General features: G+C 44.4%; 1 protein-coding gene across 5 annotated transcripts in view; it reads left to right on the forward strand.

The window, feature by feature from the left end:
* The first annotated feature begins 2,846 nt into the window (after window positions 1–2,846).
* LOC130167646 (RNA-binding protein Musashi homolog 2-like) overlaps window positions 2,847–21,468 on the forward strand; it is a 51,318-nt gene continuing 32,696 nt past the window's right edge. For all 5 annotated transcript variants that reach the window (XM_056374036.1, XM_056374037.1, XM_056374035.1 and 2 more), the window contains exon 1: window positions 2,847–2,891. In XM_056374036.1, coding sequence (XP_056230011.1) covers window positions 2,855–2,891 — 37 coding nt within the window. In that variant the 5' untranslated portion in view covers window positions 2,847–2,854. The remainder of the gene's footprint in view (window positions 2,892–21,468) is intronic.

A 21,468-nucleotide genomic window follows, 5' to 3' on the forward strand; every position in this document is an offset into this window, starting at 1 on the left:
TCCATCACTACGGCAACAGGTTGGAACGTATTCGGGCGCCGCAGCGTCACTTCAACCGTTGCTGCTTAAAGTCGCCACTGAAGTGATGTGCACAGTGACCAGAACCAGTCTTCAGACTGAAACAACTCCTGTGGGTGTTTTCAGATCTGACACCTCAGAGCCTCCTCTCTTCTGATTGGCCCATGACCTGTTGTTACTAGAGCTCCAGAGAGAAGCCTGAGAGAGGAGATGTAAAACTACACTGAGATGGTTTTTACATCTTCTGATGGATCAACACTTCAAATAAAACACAGAAGAAGAAGAAAAGATGGAGCTTTAAACTGACTCATTGTAGGTAGATCTTCACTGTCACGTCTTTAGTGTTTCTATCATGAGTTAAAAGTGAGGAGGGGTCCAAACCTCATCTGATGAGTAGTGGAGTCATATTCATCCAATAGTGTTTGAGTGTGGAGACACTGAGGATTCAGATCTTATGATTGGAGGGAGTGTGTGAGGTTGTGGTTGTGACAGTCAGGTGATACAGGAGCTCTTTGAGAGACAACTACTCTGAGCACTGCTCGTCTCAGTAGAAATAAAGGTGAGAGTTAAAGAGCTCTTCAGAGGAGGAGGATGAAGCAGAGGCATGAAGAGTGGAGATAGGCTGTTTGTCAAAGACTCCGTCAGTTTCCAGTCAGTCTGTCCTTATCTGCTGCGCTCTTATCTCTTCATTTCATATGTACAGATATCGGCTAATAACCCTGCTAGTGGCAGCTGACACCAGGTTACCCAGGAGATGCTGCTGTCTCCCTAAACTCTCCGGGTCTCCATCACTTCGTTCACTGCTTATTCCTCTGCCGGAGGGAGCAGGAGCCATGTTGTTTTCAGGTCTGTCTCATTCACCTGATGATCTGACGTCTTTTCATAATTGACCGTGATAAAACATCCGTCATATTATTAGCATTAAAAAAAAAACAGTCTCAACTGTACTTTTCCCACAATGCAAAGGGAAGTTGGATCTGTTTCAGATTTTGAATAAGATGTTTAAATGTAAATAATTAATCAGGACAAATACATAGATATTTATACTGTGACCCTGTGTGAACAGGTGTAGACTGTTAAAATCATCATCCCTTGCTGTTGCTGCACTAAGCACCAGTTTTAAATTGATAAGTACTTTTGAATAGCATTAAAAGAGCATTGTGGGTTCTCAACAGCAAGATATGCAAAACAACACAGAGGAGTGTCATCTGCGTAAAGATGGCCATTACAGTTGGTTAGAGAAGAGACAGTGTTATTGATATAGATTGTATTAGACCCAGACCTGATCCTTGTGGAACACCTTTTGTTACTGGTCAAAAATCCGATAGATATTTCCAGATTTGACACACTGAGATGTTTGAGAAAGGTAATTTTGAACCACAAACAGAATCAAACCCAAAGTGTCTTAATACGCAGACGATGGTCGACTTAATCAGCAGCAAGGTGCAGCAGTGTCCTTACTACTGTAACAGCAGAGATGGTGCTGTGAATGGGTCTGAAACCCACGACTGGTCAGGGCTCAAAACTGAATATTTTGAGAGAAATACTCATGTCATGCTAACCTGAGCTTTCAGGGCCACCGTAGGTGTGTGTCCCCGCCCTCCACGCTCTGTCCATCACTTTATATCAGCCTCTGTCTCTCCAGTCTGTCGTCCCTGTGAAGCTCCAGGTCTAATCTGAGTTTCAGTTAATTCACACATGTGAGAGAGCAGCTGTGACAGACATGACAAAGATTTCATTCATTACAGCTGAGGCAGGTTCACGCCAGAATATTTCCCAGGTAATTTTCGTCCAGGTGTTTTCAGATATTCATTATATTCTGCTGTTAATCAGAGTGTTTTCCACAGCGGGTCTGACAGGAGGTGAGACCAGTCCTGAATGTGTGACTGAATAATTTAAACTAAACTTTAAACTTTGGCTATCGCACAAATGATGGTCACATTTAATTTTAATTTATTGTATTGTGTTTGTTTTGCACCTTGTTTTCAGTTTTATTTCAAGAACATAATATTCACATTATGTCATATTTTGTATAGTCCTTAGTCTAAATTAAAAGCCTTCACGTTTCCCTCCAGGTTTAATTTCCTCATGCACTAACAAAAGTTTCATGTAATGTGTGTCAGTAAGTGAAGTATCATTATGGTTCTTTCTTGTGGCTGTAAATATATTTTAATCAGCTGAGGTTTTCTGCCAAAACGCTTCAGGAAGTCGTGGTTAATAGTTTAGACTATTAGACTATGACTTTGGGGTTTTGTAGATTTTGATTTGACTAAACTTCCTTGTTTGAGTTTTGTTTACTGGCCACCGGGAAAACCTGTAGAGGATTATTGTTGTTTTTTGAGTTGAGTTGGACGTTTGAAACTGGACTGACGGAACTTCAGTCTTCCTCTCAAGCTTTGTTTGACATCTGTGGTGAAATAAACATTTGTTTAGATGGTAGATGGAAGGGTTTTTGGAGTCGTGGTCAAAATGAACTCTTGGACATTAATTTCATTGTTTGTCATGGTCTGTGGCGTCTCCTGCGTCTCCTCTGTCTCCTGTGTTTCCTGTGACTCATGTGTCTCCTCTGTCTCCTTTGTCTCCTGTGTCTCCTCTGTTTCCTGCGTCTCCTCTGTCTCCTGTGATTCCTGTGTCTCATGCGTCTCCTCTGTCTCCTGCGTCTCCTCTGTTTCCTCTGTCTCCTGTGTCTCCTGCGTCTCCTCTGTCTCCTGTGTCTCCTGTGAGTCACGGTGCATCAGCTGGTGATGACAACATGTCCAGGCTTGTATACGAACCCGAGGTGTGTGTGTTGTGATGTACTGACTCGTCTTCCTGCTTCTTTCAGGTCGAGGACGCCATGTTAATGTTTGACAAAACCACCAACCGACATAGAGGTGAGTTCACACTCTGCTGCTACTGTGTGTGTGTGTGTGTGTGTGTGTGTGTGTGTGTGTGTGTTGTGTGTGTGTGTGTGTGTTTGTGTGTGTGTTTGTGTGTGCGTGGACTTCAAATGCTCCATACTTCTTCAAGTTCAAGATCAATCGTCACCAAGTTCTTATTTTCGGTGTGTTACTATAGCAACGACGCTCGAAGCTATCATGACGTCACCTTCAACACGACACACACGTGACCAGTGGAGGACATTGTAGGGAAACCAAAGAGGTTGCCGTAGTAACAGTAACTAACAGACATGAGCAGTGTACAGTTGCTCAGCTGTTTAAATTTGGCGGCTTGGCTCAGAACGTCTTGTCATGCACAACGATGACGCAGCTTTAACCTGATGGAAAACCAGATCATGAGAGACAGGTCCAGTAGAGACCAGTAGAGTTCAGTAGATTCCAGTAGAGTTCAGTAGAGACCAGTAGAGGCCAGTAGAGACCAGAACAGTTCAGCAGAGACCAGTAGAGGCCAGTAGAGACCAGAAGAGTTCAGCAGAGACCAGAAGAGTTCAGCAGAGACCAGTAGAGGCCAGTAGAGACCAGTAGAGGCCAGTAGAGACCAGTAGAGACCAGAAGAGTTCAGCAGAGACCAGTAGAGGCCAGTAGAGACCAGAAGAGTTCAGCAGAGACCAGTAGAGGCCAGTAGAGACCAGAAGAGTTCAGTAGAGACCAGTAGAGACCAGAAGAGATGAGTTGAGTTGAGCTGGTACTGTTCAGTGGAGAAGGGCTGCTGCAGTCTGATATAAACACACACACACACACACACACACACACACACACACACACACACACACACACACACACACACACACACACACACACAAACCAACATTTATTTTGTCTATCTATTTAATTAGCCTCATTTCCCCTTCAGCCATTTTGGCCCGATAAGTCGATACAGATCTACACTGACTTTGTGATGATTTGATGATGGGAGAGAAAGACGGGGGTGGGGGGGTGGGGTGCTAAAGAATGAGAGGGTCAAACGAGGGGGGGGTGAAAGAGAAAAGGTGCCCCCCCCCCCCCCCCCAGTTGAACAGAAGGACGGAGAATGACGGAGGGAGGCCTGTGTGGTCCGATAAGGTTCAGACAGCTGATGCTGCAGAGCCACAGGATGGTTATCTCCACCCCCCACCCCCCCCCCCCCCACCCCACCCCCCGTCCTTATCTGAGGCCGCTGCCCCAACACAGAGGACTTTACAAAGACACACAGATACAGGACCAGGAGTGTCCAGACCAGAACCACGCTGAGAGGTTCTGGAAGTAAAATATCATCTGGAACAAACGTTAGTTATTAAAAGGAAAACGAGACAAAACAATTAGTCGAGTTCACAGCAGCGTTCATGTTCCTTAACCACTGGAGCTTCTCCTCAATCCACTGGGTCGTCATACATTCGGTCACATAAGGAACACTGTGTGTACTGTACATGCTTTACTTTGAAAGGGCGTTTGACCCCTGATCAGCTGTTTCCTGAATGTTTTGTGGCGGATGTATTTTTCAGGTGTGAAATGATTTTCGATATTAAAAGATTTACACACAGATGAGTCAGGACGACTTCTCTCAGTCTTTTAATACTATAATGAACAGAGAGAGAGCTGAGTGTCTGATTGGTCGGTGTTCGGGCAGGTGAGGTCTTTGGCCTGATGGATGCAGCGTTTAATGCAGGTGTGTGATGAACACTGCAGGTTCCACACGTCAGCCACTGGTTGTAGGTGTTTGTGCTGCTGGACATGAACCAGAGCAGCAGGTGAACTCAGTGACTTTGTGTTGTCATGATTAAAATAAGACCCCTGGATTTAGGAAAAACTCCTCTTACTTGGGGGTGTGTGTGTGTGTGTGTGTGTGTGTGTGTGCCTGTCAATGTGTGTGTGTTTGTGTCTGTCAATGTGTGTGTGTGTGTGTGTGTGGTGTGTGTGTGTGTCAATGTGTGTGTGTGTGTGTGTGTGTGTGTGTGTGTGTGTGTGTCTGCCTGTCAATGTGTGTGTGTTTGTGTCTGTCAATGTGTGTGTGTGTGTGTGTGTGTGTGTGTGTCTGTGTGTGTGTGTGTGTCTGCCTGTCAATGTGTGTGTGTTTGTGTCTGTCAATGTGTGTGTGTGTGTGTGTGTGTGTGTGTGTCTGTGTGTGTGTCAATGTGTGTGTGTGTGTGTGTGTGTGTCTGCCTGTCAATGTGTGTGTGTTTGTGTCTGTCAATGTGTGTGTGTGTGTGTGTGTGTGTGTGTGTTGTGTGTGTGTGTGTGTGTGTGTGTGTGTGTGTGTGTGTGTCTGCCTGTCAATGTGTGTGTGTGTGTGTGTGTGTGTGTCTGTCAATGTGTGTGTGTGTGTGTGTGTGTGTGTGTCTGTGTGTGTGTCTGTCAATGTGTGTGTGTGTGTGTGTGGTGTGTGTGTGTGTGTGTCTGTGTGTGTGTGTCTGTCAATGTGTGTGTTGTGTGTGTGTGTGTGTGTGTGTGTCTGTGTGTGTGTGTCTGTCAATGTGTGTGTATGTGTGTGTGTGTGTGTGTGTGTGTGTGTGTGTGTCTGTGTGTGTGTGTCTGTCAATGTGTGTGTGTGTGTGTGTGTGTGTGTGTGTGTGTGTGTGTGTGTGTGTGTGTGTGTGTGTGTGTTTTTGTGTGTGACCGTAGAGCTGAGCCTCAGTAAGCTCCTCTTACTCAGTTGAGACTCTTATTTTGAAGGGGCAAAACATCCAAGTCTTGTGACCTCAGCAGCGTGGCTCCAAACAGCCCATTTTCATGATTTTTCTCCATTCATTTTCTATGGGATTTACGTTACCATGGTTACTAAAAAGTCATAACCCACCATTCCTGATGGAGCCGCATGTTTTGATGTATAATTTTTCTGGGTTTGCTTAAAGCTGCGGGATGAGTTACGTGCCAAACTAATTTACGGAAGAAGAATCCGAATATCATATAGATTATATATTATAATAAATTCTGTTGTCCGTCTGTGCAGTGTGCATGTTTAGAAGATGTTACACAGAAAACTCTGATGACAGACACGTGCTCGTCTTCTTGAGACTCCCTGTGAGGTTCCTGGTTTTTGTATTAAACTTTAAGCGTCTGTTGTTTTGTGATTGTAAAGTGATGATTGCTGCAGCGGAGGACTGCATGTATGTTTGTGTATGTGCTCACCTACAGTATGCACTGATTGCAGGAACAAACCAAATCTATGGTCTTACAGCAGGGGGGTGATTAGAGTACCCCCCCCTCCAGCAGACACACATGCACACTAAGTAACTATAGAGGCACATTCCCACCGGTCACAGAGCGGCCTGTTTCCCGGACGCACTCGGTGCTTCAGTGTGATGCGTTCAATGGACCGACTGCAGGAGAACAAAGAAGCAATGACAACAATATTCTGAAGATTCAACAACTATTTTGTGTGATATAATATTCATTTGAAAGACCTGATGAAGCTGCAGTGGAGGACTGTTTCCATGTCACAAACTTTGATTTGAATCGAGTCACACACACGTCATTAAACTGAACCTCGCTGTTCTCTACAGACGGAGTTTAGAAATGTGACCTCGCTTCAGCTGAGACGAACTTTCCCTTCCTTTAACTGGCAGCAGAAATGCCTCGCAGCTAAAGCAGCACACAGCGAGATAAATATATACCAGTGCAGTAATTATCATTAGCCGAGCTGCTCAGCCAGGAGCCCAGAGATTTCACATACGAGTGTTTGTGATGTGCCTGGAAGACGAATGTTGCATCGGGGATGAGTTGGGAAAAGCTGCGATGTTGTTGGCACAGAATGAGAGGATTCAGTCAGAGGAAGTTCTGCTGCAGCTTCTCCATCTGATCAAACTCACAGTCTGTAGAAAACAACACGTCGGACTCAACCTCCCTCCATTTGTTGCTTTCATTTCCTTCACGTCTCAGACCTGCGTGATTGACACATCCTTCCATTACCACAGGGGTTATCTGAGGAGCGGATGGCATTCTCTCTCCTGACTCGCTCTCTGGTTGGTTCCCAGCGTGACAGGCAGGTTCCCTGCAGCGCCGAGCTGATTGGCCCATTACCTCCCCTCCGGCGGTGTGGGAGGTCTGGGGGAGCAGCTGCGGCTCGGAGAAGGCCACTTGAAGTGAAAATCACTCTGATAAATAATACAGCTGTGGTAATAACCAGCTGCTTTTGACCTTGCCTTCCACCGTGTCTGTGGCCAGTAATGATTCCACCGCTGCCTGTGATTGGCACATGCATTATTAAGCCACTTCCTCCCTCAGAGCTCGGCCCTGTCGGGTGCCAATTTCAGTTCATGTAGCATCTTCTTCTTTGCATTTTATTCACCACTGTTCCATTTATCTTCCTTGACATCACATGATATCACAAGGATTCCTGCACCTCGGGGCTGACTGGGGAGCTGTGATAGGTCAGGCACAGGTGGGTGGAGCTCCCCCTGTGCCTGCTCCTCAATGTGTGGAGCAACACAACAATTTCTGTTTTCTGAGCCTGTTGCTTCAACATTTACTCGCCCTGAGACAATGCCTCAGCTGTAACATTATTAACCCTTTTAGACCGGAGTCTCCTCTAAATTAAAGCCTGAGCGTTTCCTGAAAAACTTGACTCTCACTAAAAGCTTCATTTCTCTGCCTCTGGAGCAGAGAGGAAGAAATGATCTGAAATAAGTAGAACAACCTCCTCGTGGTTGTGTCCCTCCTCCACTCAGTCTAGCTCCAGGTCAGAATATCAACCCTCCCTGTGAAATTTTCTCATAATTGCTGTGAAGTCTTGAGTAATGGCTAAAAAGTGTTTTCTGGGGTCACGCTGACCTTGACCTTTGACCTTTGACCAACAGCCACCAAATTTGAAGAAGTTCCCTGAAGGCATCACTGAGAGAGTAAAAAGCTTTTATTGTAAATAATTGACTTTGTCTTTGAATCTGTTTGTGGCTGAAAAACCTTTTTCAACATTTTCAGTTCAGTTTCATTTTTTTTAACATTAATAGATTTTTTAAAATGATATTTAAAATGATTTAGAAACACACACACACAGCCCCACCCTCAGGAAGACGTGTCGGAGCCTGGTCCTCGGGCTCCCATGATGAACGAGTGCAGAAGAGTTGGAGCGTCTGGAGTTACTTAATGTTGTGGCAGAGGATAACTTCAAAGGTTTCCTTTGTTAAGATAAAACTTTAAGGCACTTGCAGCAGTGAAAGGGATTTTACAGCAGTAAACTTCTACAGTTTCCATGGAGACGTTTGTTTGCTGCCATTAGCTCTTGTGATACCTGTGAACTTCTCACCTGTATCGTCTCACAAAGTGGACAGAAGAACAAAAACATCTTAAAGAATGACATTAAAGAAGTGTGGTGCTCTCTCTATTCCTGTTGTTGTCATGGAAACTTCAGCACAGTGTTCAGTAGACCCAATCACAAACTGATGCTGATCAGATCTATAGAGAGAAATCAATAAATCGGTTCCTCTGTTGGGACGTTCATCCTCTTCACTGATCAACATGAACTCAGACACGTTTAGTTCAGATAAAGTCGGAGGAACCTTCAGTTCGGTCTCTGAGGTCTGAACTGACTTGAAGTGATTCCTGAAGTATGAAGCCAAGATCAGGACAAGACTTAAATACATCAGTGAACATTGTAAGGAAACCTTAAGAAGATTTAAGGGTGTTTTGACTTTAAGGAAAACCTTAACTTCAGGTGTTTTGTCCTTGGTAAACGACCTCGACGCTCCACTGTATCTCCAAGTATCGATAACCTCTTTTCCAATGCACCTAATTACAGCTGCCAAAAACAGCAGCTTTGCTTTATGGATCTCCCCGAGGACGAGGTGATGAACAATCCCACATCCTCTTCAAACATCAATGGCCGTCCTCTGCCTGTGTATGTGTGACTGCTGGACAGAGGCTGGAGGGGGGTAATTAAAAGGCTGAATCGTTCCCCGTGTGTCAGTACGCGTCTGTCTGAGCGATGCTGTTTGGCAGGTGGCTGCGGCCCCCGGGAGTGACCTGTTGCTGTCTTATTAACTTCTCCAGAAAGAGAAAGTGGCAGATGGAGAGATGGAGGTCAAGAGCACAGAGGCTGAAGAAGTCCAGGCTGAACAGGAGGAGGAGGAGCAGTGGAAGGTGAATGTGTTCGTGATCGGTCAGGTGTCCTGAGGTGTGAGGCACAATCTGAACAAAACTGCGTCCATCGTTTTACGTCTGTACACCCATGAAGGTCGTCATGGTGACAGTCTGTCATCTCCAACACCGGGACTACAAAGACCCAAGGAAGTGGGACACAGTCAGGAGGAGGCACATATAACCCGGCGGCAGCCATTTTGTTTTCAGGCTGTCCATCCGTCTCATTCTCGTGGACACGATGTCTCAGAAACACCTTGACAGAACATTCCCCTGGACTCAAGGATGAGCTAATTAGATTGGTGGCTAAAGGTCAAAGGTCACAGTGACCTCACAAGACACTTTAGCCATTACACAAAATGTGACACAAATGGTTAATATTTTCATTTTAATATTTAATATGACTCTGGATAAACAGGATGTAACCTGGAACTAGTGTGAGAGCAGGAGGAGGAGACTGTTCACAGAGCGCAGAACCCCATCCTCCGCAGCCTCAGGTTACACATCATCATACAGACTGGGATAGTTTCTCTCTGAATGTGCTACCAGCTTCATTTTCTTGGCACATGAACAAAGTTATTTTTAAAAGCAGAGCTATTTATGAATCTCTTCATGTCTGAATCAAACAGGCTTTACAAAGTCATACGCAACAGCACCACAGCCGGACTTCAGCCAGTATCTCCTCTCCATCCAGTGTGAAGCGGCCAAACACACTCCTGTCCGCTTCATAGAGTCATCTGGAAAGTGTCGCCTCCAGCAGCCAATGAGCAGCGGGAACAGAGCAGCGCTGACACCGACTGGTTGGAGAGGAGTCAAGCACCGAGGCCCAGAGAAGGGAAGTGACACCTGATGCCAGAGCTGATGTGATCACAGTGAAGCTCAGTGTGTCGCTCTAACCTGTTAACATGGCCGCCACATGCAGCAGCTAAAATAGTTAGCAAATATATCTATATTTTTCATGTCTGTGTCATATTCAGATTCAAACTAGGAACTGATTACATTTTGGTGGCTAAAGGTCAAAGGTCAGTTTGACCTCACACAACACTTTTTTTTACAAAGAGACAGTTCATAGTTCATATTATTTTTATGTTATTTCATAATATTTGATAATATTTTTTAATATTTTATGTGACTGGATAAACAGGGGTGTAACCTGAAACTAGTCTGAGTGAAGGAGGAGCTGATTCTAGTTTTCTAATTCATCTGTTTCAGTTTTTCGTGATCTGTTTATTGCACAAGTTCATATCGCCATGACGATGAAAATACGTTTATCAGTCGGCACCACTCTATATAGATAAAATATGTGTTTTATATTCATATAAACTCTTGATGCTTTTGAAGTGGCCACAGCTCCTCTGTGTCCCTGCAGTCTCAGGCCTGAGCTTCATCATCGGTCCTCACAGGAAACTCATCACTCATGTCAGCGTCTCTGAGGAGGAAGTTAATGGCCTATTAGCACCAGATGAGAATCACCTACGTGCCTCCTGTGGTTTAGAGGGAGTTTTCTCCTCCTGTCTGGTGCACGTGTGCACTATGAGTGTTTCATTTAAATGACACACAGGTAAGTGTACAGAGGGAAAAGAGGGGATTTTATTCTGTGAGTCAGTACCAGTACGTCATCCTTGTCCTCTTGTGAACCTAAAGGATTCACGACGTAAAGTCTGAAACAGCCTGGGGGATAAAACAATAACCATATGTACCAGTGATAGACACTTCATCAACAGCACTGTGAAAACTGTGTGATAGAAAGTCAGATAGTTTCACGGTTGCATGAACAAACCCAGGTCGTGCTCCCTTCCTGGCTCATAAACAGCCAATCATATCCCTGATAATGGAGCGTGATACGACAAGTGTGTGTTCAGTTCCAACAACAACTACAGAACTGTTACGTGCTGGTGAAGGACAGGTCAGATTTATCATGATTATTTTTGTCACCCAGTCCTGATCTGATGCATTCAGAGGTATGGACCTGGAGCCGCTTGGGCAAAAACCCTTAAGTTAAGAGCTTCCTTAAAGTCTTAGTTAAGATTCTTAAGATTTGTGTGTCTTTTGTTTAGTTATTCCTCTGCCTCCTTTAGTAATAATGACATGTGGAATCAAAGTAGTTTATTTGCTGTGATGGAGGCGTGGCTCAGAGTATTGGAAGTGCTCCTCCTCTTCCCTGCAGTTCCCGAGAAGCAGGGAAACCAGAGCAGCTCAGTAGACTGTCTGTAATGAGACGTAGCCCTGAGCCCCTGGTCGGCATCCACACACGGTCCAGACCTGAACCGGATCCAGACCTGAACCTGTTTGATCCAGAAACTGCAGCTCAGTGACGAGGCGCTGAGCTGACCAGTGGTGGAAATATGAGTCCGTCACTCAGCTGTCGTGGTCCAGCCAAAAACTAAAGGTACCTCTTATTGTATCTTAACTGCAACATAGCTGAGTTTGTGGCGATAAATGTAGAGAATGAACACAATCAAGACAACGAGGAATTGATTTTGCACCATAAATCTGATCGACAGTCAGTTAGGTTTTCTTTCCTTCTTTTCCACTGCCATATTTCATACAGGCAAACTGTGTGAGACGATAACAGGTGAGATGATAACAGGTATCACAAGCGCTAACGCTGGCAAACAAATGGTCTCCATGGAAACTCTCTTTCGTTTCACTAAAATGTTTCAGTAAGGAAACATTTTAAGAGATTCTGTGCACCACCCTCAGCTAAGGAGAAATTCAACCTTATGTGTCATTGTGAAGTAGAAAACTTGAGGTGTTTTGTGCTACAGGACACAGATAACAAAACAACATAAGATTTTAACTTCCCAACGTTAATTATATCATCTCTAAACACCACAGAAACATAATGGGACTCTGTGCTGAGCGTCTCAGACCTGGAATTGCTCCTAAATGGATGGATCATGAAAAATCCCCCTGCAGCTGCAATAGTTTCTAAATCAGAGAAGGAAAGAAAAAATGAAAGATAAAAAGACGAAAAGGAGGGAATCTTCCCTCTGTTCTGATCCGTACAGAAACTCTCACTGTGGTCGTGACCATGGATGAACTGACAAACAGACTTTACAACAGATTCACATCGTTCCGTCCTCAGTTTTCTCCTTCACTCAGACATCAACATGAACCACGTCTTACACTTGGCTGGACAGATGAACCAGTAACTGGGTGATCCATGGTCTCTGCCTCCAATTACCAGAACTGGAAAATCCTGACAGCTGTCGTCACAATCCTCCTGACAATCCCCCAAAATCAGTTAGTGAATAAAAGGCAGGTAAGAAACAGACACGGTACATTTCAAAGAGCGTCTCAGAACGGCATCAAGGTGCATCATCATCTAAACACTCCCTGATTGCTCTGGTATATATCTGACGAGGTCATTTGAGTTGTTGTTTCTTAACTTAATCTAGTGAGCTCATGAGATATTACCTGCATGTGATTGGCTGTTTGTGAAGATAAATGATTAAAGGTCCATATTGTATAAATGTAGATGTCCATGTCTTCTTAGATTATGAAGCAGGTGATGGAGACTGGTTAAATGGTGTCCTGCGTTACTGAAGTCCTCTTGTCTCACTACCTTTCATGCTACTGTGCTAATGCTAGCGATGTTACTGAGTAGAACGGCGTTCCTGCAGGCGGCTGGCCACCAGTGTCTTCACGTGTTGATATTTAGTTGAATGAAGGTTGTGATTTCAGGTTGAGAAAATAAAAGGTTGGTTTATCATTTTAATACCAAAGTGTGGAGGTGAAGTTATTAGTTGACCATTCATTCAGTCTTGAGTTTCTCCTGTGACATTGATGCATCATTAGCAGTAAATGTGTTGAAAAGGCCACTGCTCCCCTCATCCTGTTAATAGTCAAAGATGAAAGGTCAATGTGTTGCATGTGGGTTGAATTTTTAAATACCTTAAGGTGTCTTGTGCTCAAGGACATGTGTGTAAGTGATAGATATGCAAATGTATGTCTCGTGGTTGTTTTCTATTGGTTGTAAACATAAGCTGATATATATCTCGATGTATCTGTGTTCATTTGTTTCTCCCTCTCGCTTGATCTATGAAAGGTTCGGTCTGACTCTTTTGGTGGGACAAGGAATGGTTATACTTTGCGTGAGCCTTATTGTTCAATGTTATTTTTTATTCACCTTCAGTCAGTCAGAGTCTGTGTTTTCATTTCTGTGTTTGTGTCCAGTGTTTTCACAGAATATCCACCACAAAATGATCAAAATTCAATGTCGGGACAACGTCTAATGTCAGCGTCAGTTTAATGTTGAATACTGATGTTGATTTTTTTGTTGGTTTTAAATTGTGTTGTTAAGTAACTACAATCCAACATCTTCCAACACCACATCGCATTAATACAACCAGTCTAACCATGGACTGTAAAGAAAGATGGACGTTGTCTCTGTGATGTCACCCACAGGTGAATGAAGCTCAGAGTGAGCTGCTCCACCATCGCCATGTTGGCATTGTCTGACTCCACCCCCTAACTCCCAGCTTATCCAAAAAGAGGCCAGACTCTAGTGGTCATTAGAGGAACTACAGGTTTTGGTGTTGGCTTCATGTTTCAGCCTCGGAGGTTGCTGCTTGGTAGCAACATGCCCCCCCGATGCTGCTTCCAGTTTGAACTCCTAAAACTGTTATTGCATGTACAAGCTGGCGTTGTGCCTCACACAGGTTATTTATTTGGCGCCTTGCTGTTTGTCCCAGGATACTATCTGACCTCTGATAAGCTCCTCTCTGACACCTGATCACAGCTGTTTCCTCATCCCGTCTCTCCTCCTCTGTCTTTTTTTTCTTGCTGCTCACATCACTTGACTCTGTAAAGCAGGGCCTAATTTGAAGGTGGTGGGGGGGGGGGGGGTCGACACATTGCCCCTGTAATAATCCTTGCACCATGACGGCTGCAGAAGAAATGGTTTTGAGTGGAAGGTTGTGGTGTCTGTGTGAATAACCTTAAGAAGAATGAAGCAGTCTACATTGGCTGCGCTGCTGTGGGAGGACCTTAACACATGTCAGTGTTCATCTTCATTATTGAAAAACGTCAGTTTAAGAGTTTGTTTCCGCTCTGATCTCTTTCCTTCCCACAATCTTGTCTTCTGTTTAGAAACTGTGTCACAACCAAATTGACTTTTTCCTCAGGTCATCTGGAGTATTCGTTTGGACACCGCTGTTATTTATTTATGAGCGGCTATATGTAAGTGTTTAGATTTGAAAGTTCAGTCGCTACTAACCAGCTAGCCCAGTTAGCTAGCAGCTAACTTACGGGCGGGTCTCTCGTCCTGCAGACGGACTATAACTCCACCGTCTTGTCCTGCAGTTGTCATAATCAGTGCAGACCTGCTTTCCCTCTCTGTCACAGATCTAGGATTTCAGAAACTCGTTGTGTTAAAGGTACCAGAGGACAAGTTGGTGTTAAATTTAAATCTGTACATGATTCGATCTGGACAGAGCCTCAGAAGACTGTGGAGGTTGTTTCAAGTAAATGTGGTGTAGAAAAAAGAAGCTTCCCCACGTTTCTCGCTGACCCTAGAAAAGTGGTAGCCTTGAGTAATGTGGATAAGTAGCATCATTGTATAATCGATTCTCTGACTTTGACTTTGACTTTGAATTGTTTTTGTGAAAAAGCTTCATGTTTTCACCAAGTTGTAGATGTCAAAGAAAAAGGACAGTTACAGTAGTCTCTAGGTCACAAGCAACGTGTCTCTCTGTCTGTCCGTCCGTCCGTCCGTCTGTCTATCTATCTATCTATCTATCTATCTATCTATTAAATCTATCCATCCATCATCCAGATAGATACAGTCTAACACGATTAGGAAGATGAAATGCTAAAGGTTGAAGGTTAAAAAAAAAAAGGTTGAAAACCTCCTGGCTTTTGCGTGGGAACTCGTGTTTCTCATCTATGTGATCTTTGAAACAGATGTTCACACATCAGATGGGGGGGGGGGGGGGGCTGAAGAATTAGTGTTTGGCTGCAGAGTCTGAAGACAGTGAGGAACATGACCTTTTATCTGTACAAGCCTCTGCTACAGCTGCTTTTAATTCTCTGCCATTTAGATCCATAATGTTTCTGCTTGCTGTACTTACTTTTCCAAAACATTTGCTCCCACATTATCTGTCTTCCTCTGCCTTTCCATTTTCCAAGTAGCTCCCTTACCTCATCTCCCCTGGTGGAGGATTAACTACAGCAGTTTGAAGCTCACTCTCCTGTCACAGATGTTGGCTTTGAGATTGAAATGAGCTCTCTGTTGTAAAGGGAGTGAATTGAAAAGGAGAGGAAATGTAAACCAGAAGAGCCTCGAAGAATCAAGTATCTTTACTGTCGGAAAAAAAAGCATGAAGGGAAGTGAGACCCAGCTCTTATTCAAGACAGTTTAGTGGGGAAACTGTACAGGCACAAAGGCTCTTAGGCACTGTGCGTCAGGACGGTTAACAAGCAGAGAGTTCAGAGTTCAACTTGCACAGGAAGCAGCTGGGGCCGTAGGTCAGTACAAGCTAGTATCACCAGCTGGTTAGTCTTCTTAGGTCTAGGGGATTTAATGAACACTAAACCTTCTGGTGGTTCCACTTACCGACAGGCCACAACACACCTGAATGCCTCAGTTTGCCATCAAGAAAAGGACTCGGGCCTTACGGGAAAACTAACTTACACACTTCTCCACACCTGGACCATCGCTGTATAATGTGTAGACTTGTTGCGTCATGGGTTCCTTAAAGTTTTTGGAAGCAGCCTCCCAATCCCAACGTTGCTAAGGTGTTTGGGAGTTGTGGTTTCAGACCCTGTCATAATGCAGCGTTCTGGAAATGATAAAACCAAGCAGAGCAGAAGAGGAGGATGGAGGCGTGGCCTGTCTGTGTTGGTAACTGCTTGGCTCATATTCAAACTCATTAAATCACTTGTGATGTGCAACAGTGGCTTCATAATAATGTACACTCTCAAATCCACCAGGTTCACACGGACTAATTATGTTGCTCTTCATTTTAGATGAGCCCAACATCTGTGAAATGTACAGTGTGTGTTCACAGATTCACTCCACGCTGCACAGTTCAGACTCTCTGGAGACGGTGAGAGGCAGAGGTGTTTTGTGAGGTCACTGTGACCTTTGACCTTTGACCACCAAAGCCTGATCAGTTCGTACTTGAGTCCAAGTGGATGTTTGCACCAAATCTGAAGAAGTTTCCTCAAGGTGTTACTGAGACATCGTGTCCACAAGAATGAGACAGATGACCTGAAAACAAAATGGCCGCCGCTCTGTCGTCGATGCGGAGGAATAACAATGACGCGACTGTCCACCTTGTTTTCCCATTAGTCAGAGATAACAATCAGGCTGTGGCTCACGAGGTCGTCCACTAATTGGAGGGTCAGCGGTTCGATTCCCAGCTCGTGTCCTTGGGCAAAATACTGAACCCCAGATTTCTCCTGACGTATCATCAGTGTGTGAATGAGTGAACGTGTGAATGAGTGAATGTGGCTTTGATCGTGCAATGAGACTTTAAAAGCTCTACATATGAGATTAAAGAGTTTTGTTCTGCGTCACAGTAACTGAAGTTCACAGCAGATTCATAAAACTGTAGATTCATGACTAAAACCATGTGATGCACAAAAATAGAAATATTCATCCACATGCTTTTCATCAGAATCAGAAATCTGTGTTGTCATGGTTCCTCTTGATGAATCTGACTCGTGAACGAGTTAATGATGAAGACTCTCCCTTAATCAATCAGTTTGAATAAAAGAAGTGATCAGAAACAAACAGTTACTTTAGTATGATCACTGTGATGTAACGTCTGTGTCACTGATAAAATGAAAATATTAAAATATTAGCAGTTAAACAACGACTCACAATCAATAATAAGATATTAAACGATGCTGAAGGAAACATTGAGCAAAACGTTTTTGTGACGGGACAGTATCTCTGGTCGGGTTAGAGAAGACGGTTTACAGAAATTTAACTGGACTTGAAATGAAGTGAAAAGTAAAAGCACCAAGAGACATCGATGCAGTAAATCAAGCGGCAGCTCTGAAGCGCTCCACAGTGGATGAAGACCTGGACGTGTCTCCTGGCTGCAGCAGTGAGTCCAGCTTCACCTCTCTCCGTCCTCTGCAGGGACGCACTGCTCAGCTTGTTAACGTCTCTGCTGAATCCCAGCAAACTTGAATTTTGAAGGCCGGTCGGAGGAGAGTCTTATTTTACACTGTGTGCACTTCCTGTTTTATCGCCCTAATTTAGTCGCGCCCCCCCACCCCCAACCCCCACCCCCAACCCCCAACCCCCCGGGGTTGTTTATTGCAGTTGTATGAGAGAGAAGGAAACACAGTGGAACGACCCACACATCCAGTGCAGCACATGCAGCTAAGTAGGACAGTGAAATCGATGGTCCGTCGCGTGTAGGTGACCCACATAAACCTGACTCCTCCCTCACCTGAGCTGAGAGGACACTGAGGAAGAACTGCTGATGTGATGATCACACACACACACACACACACACCACACACACACACACACACACACACACACCAGCTCCAGAGTCTCATCTGTCACACGTAGATTTGCTATTAAAGCTGTCTGAGAGCTGCCGTCGTCCAATTAGAAAGGCTGTCTCTGTCTGTCTCTGTTTACCTGTCTGACTCCATTGGTCATGCCAGTTGGTTTCCTTGAGAAAAGCCTCTCATGGTTTTCACCTTGATGTGTCTCGTGTAATTAAAGCCCAAATTGTTTTGATGTCAGTGTAATCACATTAGGGGGGGAGGAGGGGGGGGGGAGGAGGAAGAGGAGTAGAAAGGAAGAGGAGGAGGAGATGGGGGAGAAATTGGACTTTTTTTGTTTCACATCTACGACCTGCTGCCAGTGCGTGCGTGCGTGCGTGTGCGCGTGTGTGCGTGTGTGTGCGTGCGTGCGTGCGTGCGTGCGTGCGTGTGTGTGTGTGCGCGTGCTGTCACTATACATGGTGCTCAAAGCCCAGGTCCATATGGTGCTCCATTAGCCGTTGTCACCATGGTAACGGGGGGGCAGTAGTGATGGAAACAGCAGCTTTAAAGTGTGTAAACACAGGATCAATCAGGAAGTTCACACAGGTGATCACAGGTATCACACTAACGCCAGCAAATAAACCGTCTCCATGGAAACAGGAGAATTTTACCGCCGTCAAATCTCTTTCACTGCTGAAAATTGACAGTGTGTTTATGGCGTCGGTGTTTGTCTTGTTCCATCCTGCTGTTCGAGGCAAGAAAGGTCAATGTGGCGGTCGGACTCCCCGTGTGACCAGGTGACAGCACCTGTGGCAGGTGAGCTGAGGGCTCTGACAGTAACATGCTCCGCCCTCAGCCAGGTGAAGCGGGTGGATTCAGAATGTAGAGTGAGCATCACGTTACTGAGGTAACCAGCGGGCGGGGGGTGTTTGGGTTGGTTGCCAGGGCAACTCCAGCACGTGCTGCAGAGGAGAGAGAGGCTCAGGGTCAGGAGGTCTGGGTCACAGCGGTGTGGTCCGCCTCTCAATCAAAACCATGATGTCATGAAGTAGTGTGGCATCATGGGAGTTGTTGCCTTCACCAACATTGCTGTTAGCCCCTCCCCCTCCCACCCCAACAATAAAACAACAATAATAAAACTACTCCGCTGCGTGTGTGTGTGTGTGTGTGTGTGTGTGTGTGTGTGTGTGTGTGTGTGTGTGTCTGCATGCAGTTGCGGGATGCCTGTACACATCACATGCATGTGTGTGTATGTGCGTCTCGTCCTCCACGTCCTATTTCACACACACACACACACACACACACACACACACAGCAAGCTCTCCCATGTTGATGGAGGGTAGAAATTGGATGCCATTTGTGACGATGTTGTCATCGTGTGTGTCTCTATGTAAATGACTTCTCACACTTGGGAGTAAATTGAACGGGGCTGCAGAGGGGGGGTGGGGGGGGGGGGTGGGGGGGGGTAATGGAAAGAAACAAACAAATGTGCAGCCAGTGTTTCTCATAAAGTGAGTGAGTGAATTTTCTCATTTGTTGGCGGCTGTTCTGAGAATATTGGCCGACAGCGAGCGGAGCAGCAGCTGAAGCTCATGAAGATCAGACTCTTTGTTTTGTCCAGATTCTTCTCAGTAAGAATGTGACTGTGTTTTCTCGGCTGCTGCTGCGATTGTCAGATGAATCAATACACAGACGTCGTCCCTGCTGCAGCCGCCGGCTGTGTCTGGATATATGAAGATATAAGTTCAGAACATATGTGAGATGCTCACAGTTCAGTTTTTAAACATTATGTGTTAACATCATATGTTTAATTTATCTATGCAATTTTATTAAAACAACACACATTTTAAAAATCTATATGTTCATATGTTTTTCTTATTAACATCTAATTAATTTGAAACATGTTTAATATATAATAATGTTTATAATATCAACATATACTGACAGGCTGATGGATATATATCTATGTAACATTTATCTACAATATAAACATATAATGTATTTATTTGTATAGGCTACATACATATGTCAATATATGAAATTGTTCCAATTTCTAACAGGTTTCATATATAATTTTTACATATATGTAGATATAAAATACTAATGTATACGTCATATATGGAAATTTAATGTATGTACATATATTTGCGTATTTGGCAGCTGAGTGGCGTGAAGAGAAGATGAGATGAAACTCACCTCTACTGCCGCCGTGAGTCATGTGACCCGTTTAAAGGTTCACTCACGTGTCTGCAGTAAAGCATGATGAAGTCATACAGCCAATCACTGAGCAGGGGAAGGGACAAAGACAGGAAGTGAAAACAAACACGAGACACGCAAGGTTAATAATTTCAAAGTAAAACAGGAAGTACAAAAATCCAAACAGTCCAAAGAAAGTGTCCAAACTCAGATCATGACTGAAGCGTGTTTCTGACTGGATCCTGGATCAGATTTAAACTCTTATCATTACATGGAAACACAGATGACGGTTTCCTGTTGTGTGCGGTGCAGTTTGTAGCGTGAACACTGGAACACGTGATGGAGCGTGTTGGTGCAGGTTTGAAAGCCGCTACACCTGGAGCCAATAAAGAAAGGCATGGAAATGGACTGGACTGACCCTGGTCCTGGTCCTGGTCCTGGTTCTGGTTCTGAACTAACTCATTGGGATGTTTTGTTGTTCTTTAAAGTCAAATTCATGTGTTTCATCAGACGTCAGTCATGTGAAATCTTCTTCAATGGTTTGTGAAATGAATAGATCTGCTCAAATAGTCCTCTGTGTGTGTGTGTGTGTGTGTGTGTGTGTGTGTGTGTGTGTGTGTGTGTGTGTGTGTGTGTGTGTGTGTGTGTGTGTGCGCTCTTAAGTAAAGGTTAGCCAAGACTCCATTGATTCAGCATTTTAATTTTATTTGCTTGGTGTCTCCTCTGGGGTCTGACATTAAGACCCTTGCATTGATTCTACCGGCTTTGTTTTGTGTGTGTGTGTGTGTGTGTGTGTGTGTGTGTGTGTGTGTGTGTGTGTGTGTGTGTGTGTGTGTGTGTGTGTGTGTGTGTGTGTGTGTGTGTGTGTGTGTGTGTGTGTGTGTGTGTGTGTGTGTGTGTGTGTGTGTGTACTTCTTGCTTTGTGAGGACCAGTTTGAGTCATAGAACTCACAGTGTCAGGACACTTTGGCTGGTTCTCACTCTCAGTCAAGACAGGTTTAGATTCAGGTTCAGGTTTAGATTCAGGTTCAGGTTCAGGTTTAGATTCAGGTTCAGGTTTAGATTCAGGTTTAGGTTTAGATTCAGGTTCAGGTTTAGATTCAGGTTCAGGTTTAGATTCAGGTTCAGGTTTAGATTCAGGTTCAGGTTTAGATTCAGGTTCAGCTTCAGGTTCAGGTTTAGGTTCAGGTTCAGGTTTAGATTCAGATTCAGGTTTAGGTTCAGATTCAGGTTCAGGTTTAGATTCAGATTCAGGTTTAGATTCAGGTTCAGGTTCAGGTTTAGATTCAGGTTCAGGTTTAGATTCAGGTTTAGATTCAGGTTCAGGTTTAGATTCAGGTTCAGGTTTAGATTCAGGTTCAGGTTTAGATTCAGGTTCAGGTTTAGATTCAGGTTCAGCTTCAGGTTCAGGTTTAGATTCAGGTTCAGGTTTAGATTCAGATTCAGGTTTAGGTTCAGGGTTGGGCTTTATTTGTTAGGTTGATGTGTAAGGAGCTAGTGCAGCGGTTCATAAACTTTTCCTCATGTCCCACTTCAAAATCTGGTAAATGTTGGTGTCAGTCCCTGAAACAAGACAGAGGCTGAATAAAACCTTCTCCGATCACTTTTGATTCATTCATTCATTTTAACGATGGAGCTTTCATCCATGTGATCTTTTAGTAAGTGTACGATGTTGTTCAGTCACGACAACGTAAAAGTTCTGATCATTGGCTTCTCACAGAGATTTATTTATATATATATATATATATACACAACAGTTAGTTCAGACCAAGTGATCTGATTGGACGAGAGTCAGAGATCACTCCTCCTC

Source organism: Seriola aureovittata, chromosome 4 (assembly GCF_021018895.1).
Source record: "Seriola aureovittata isolate HTS-2021-v1 ecotype China chromosome 4, ASM2101889v1, whole genome shotgun sequence".
Classification (NCBI taxonomy): Eukaryota; Metazoa; Chordata; class Actinopteri; order Carangiformes; family Carangidae; genus Seriola; species Seriola aureovittata.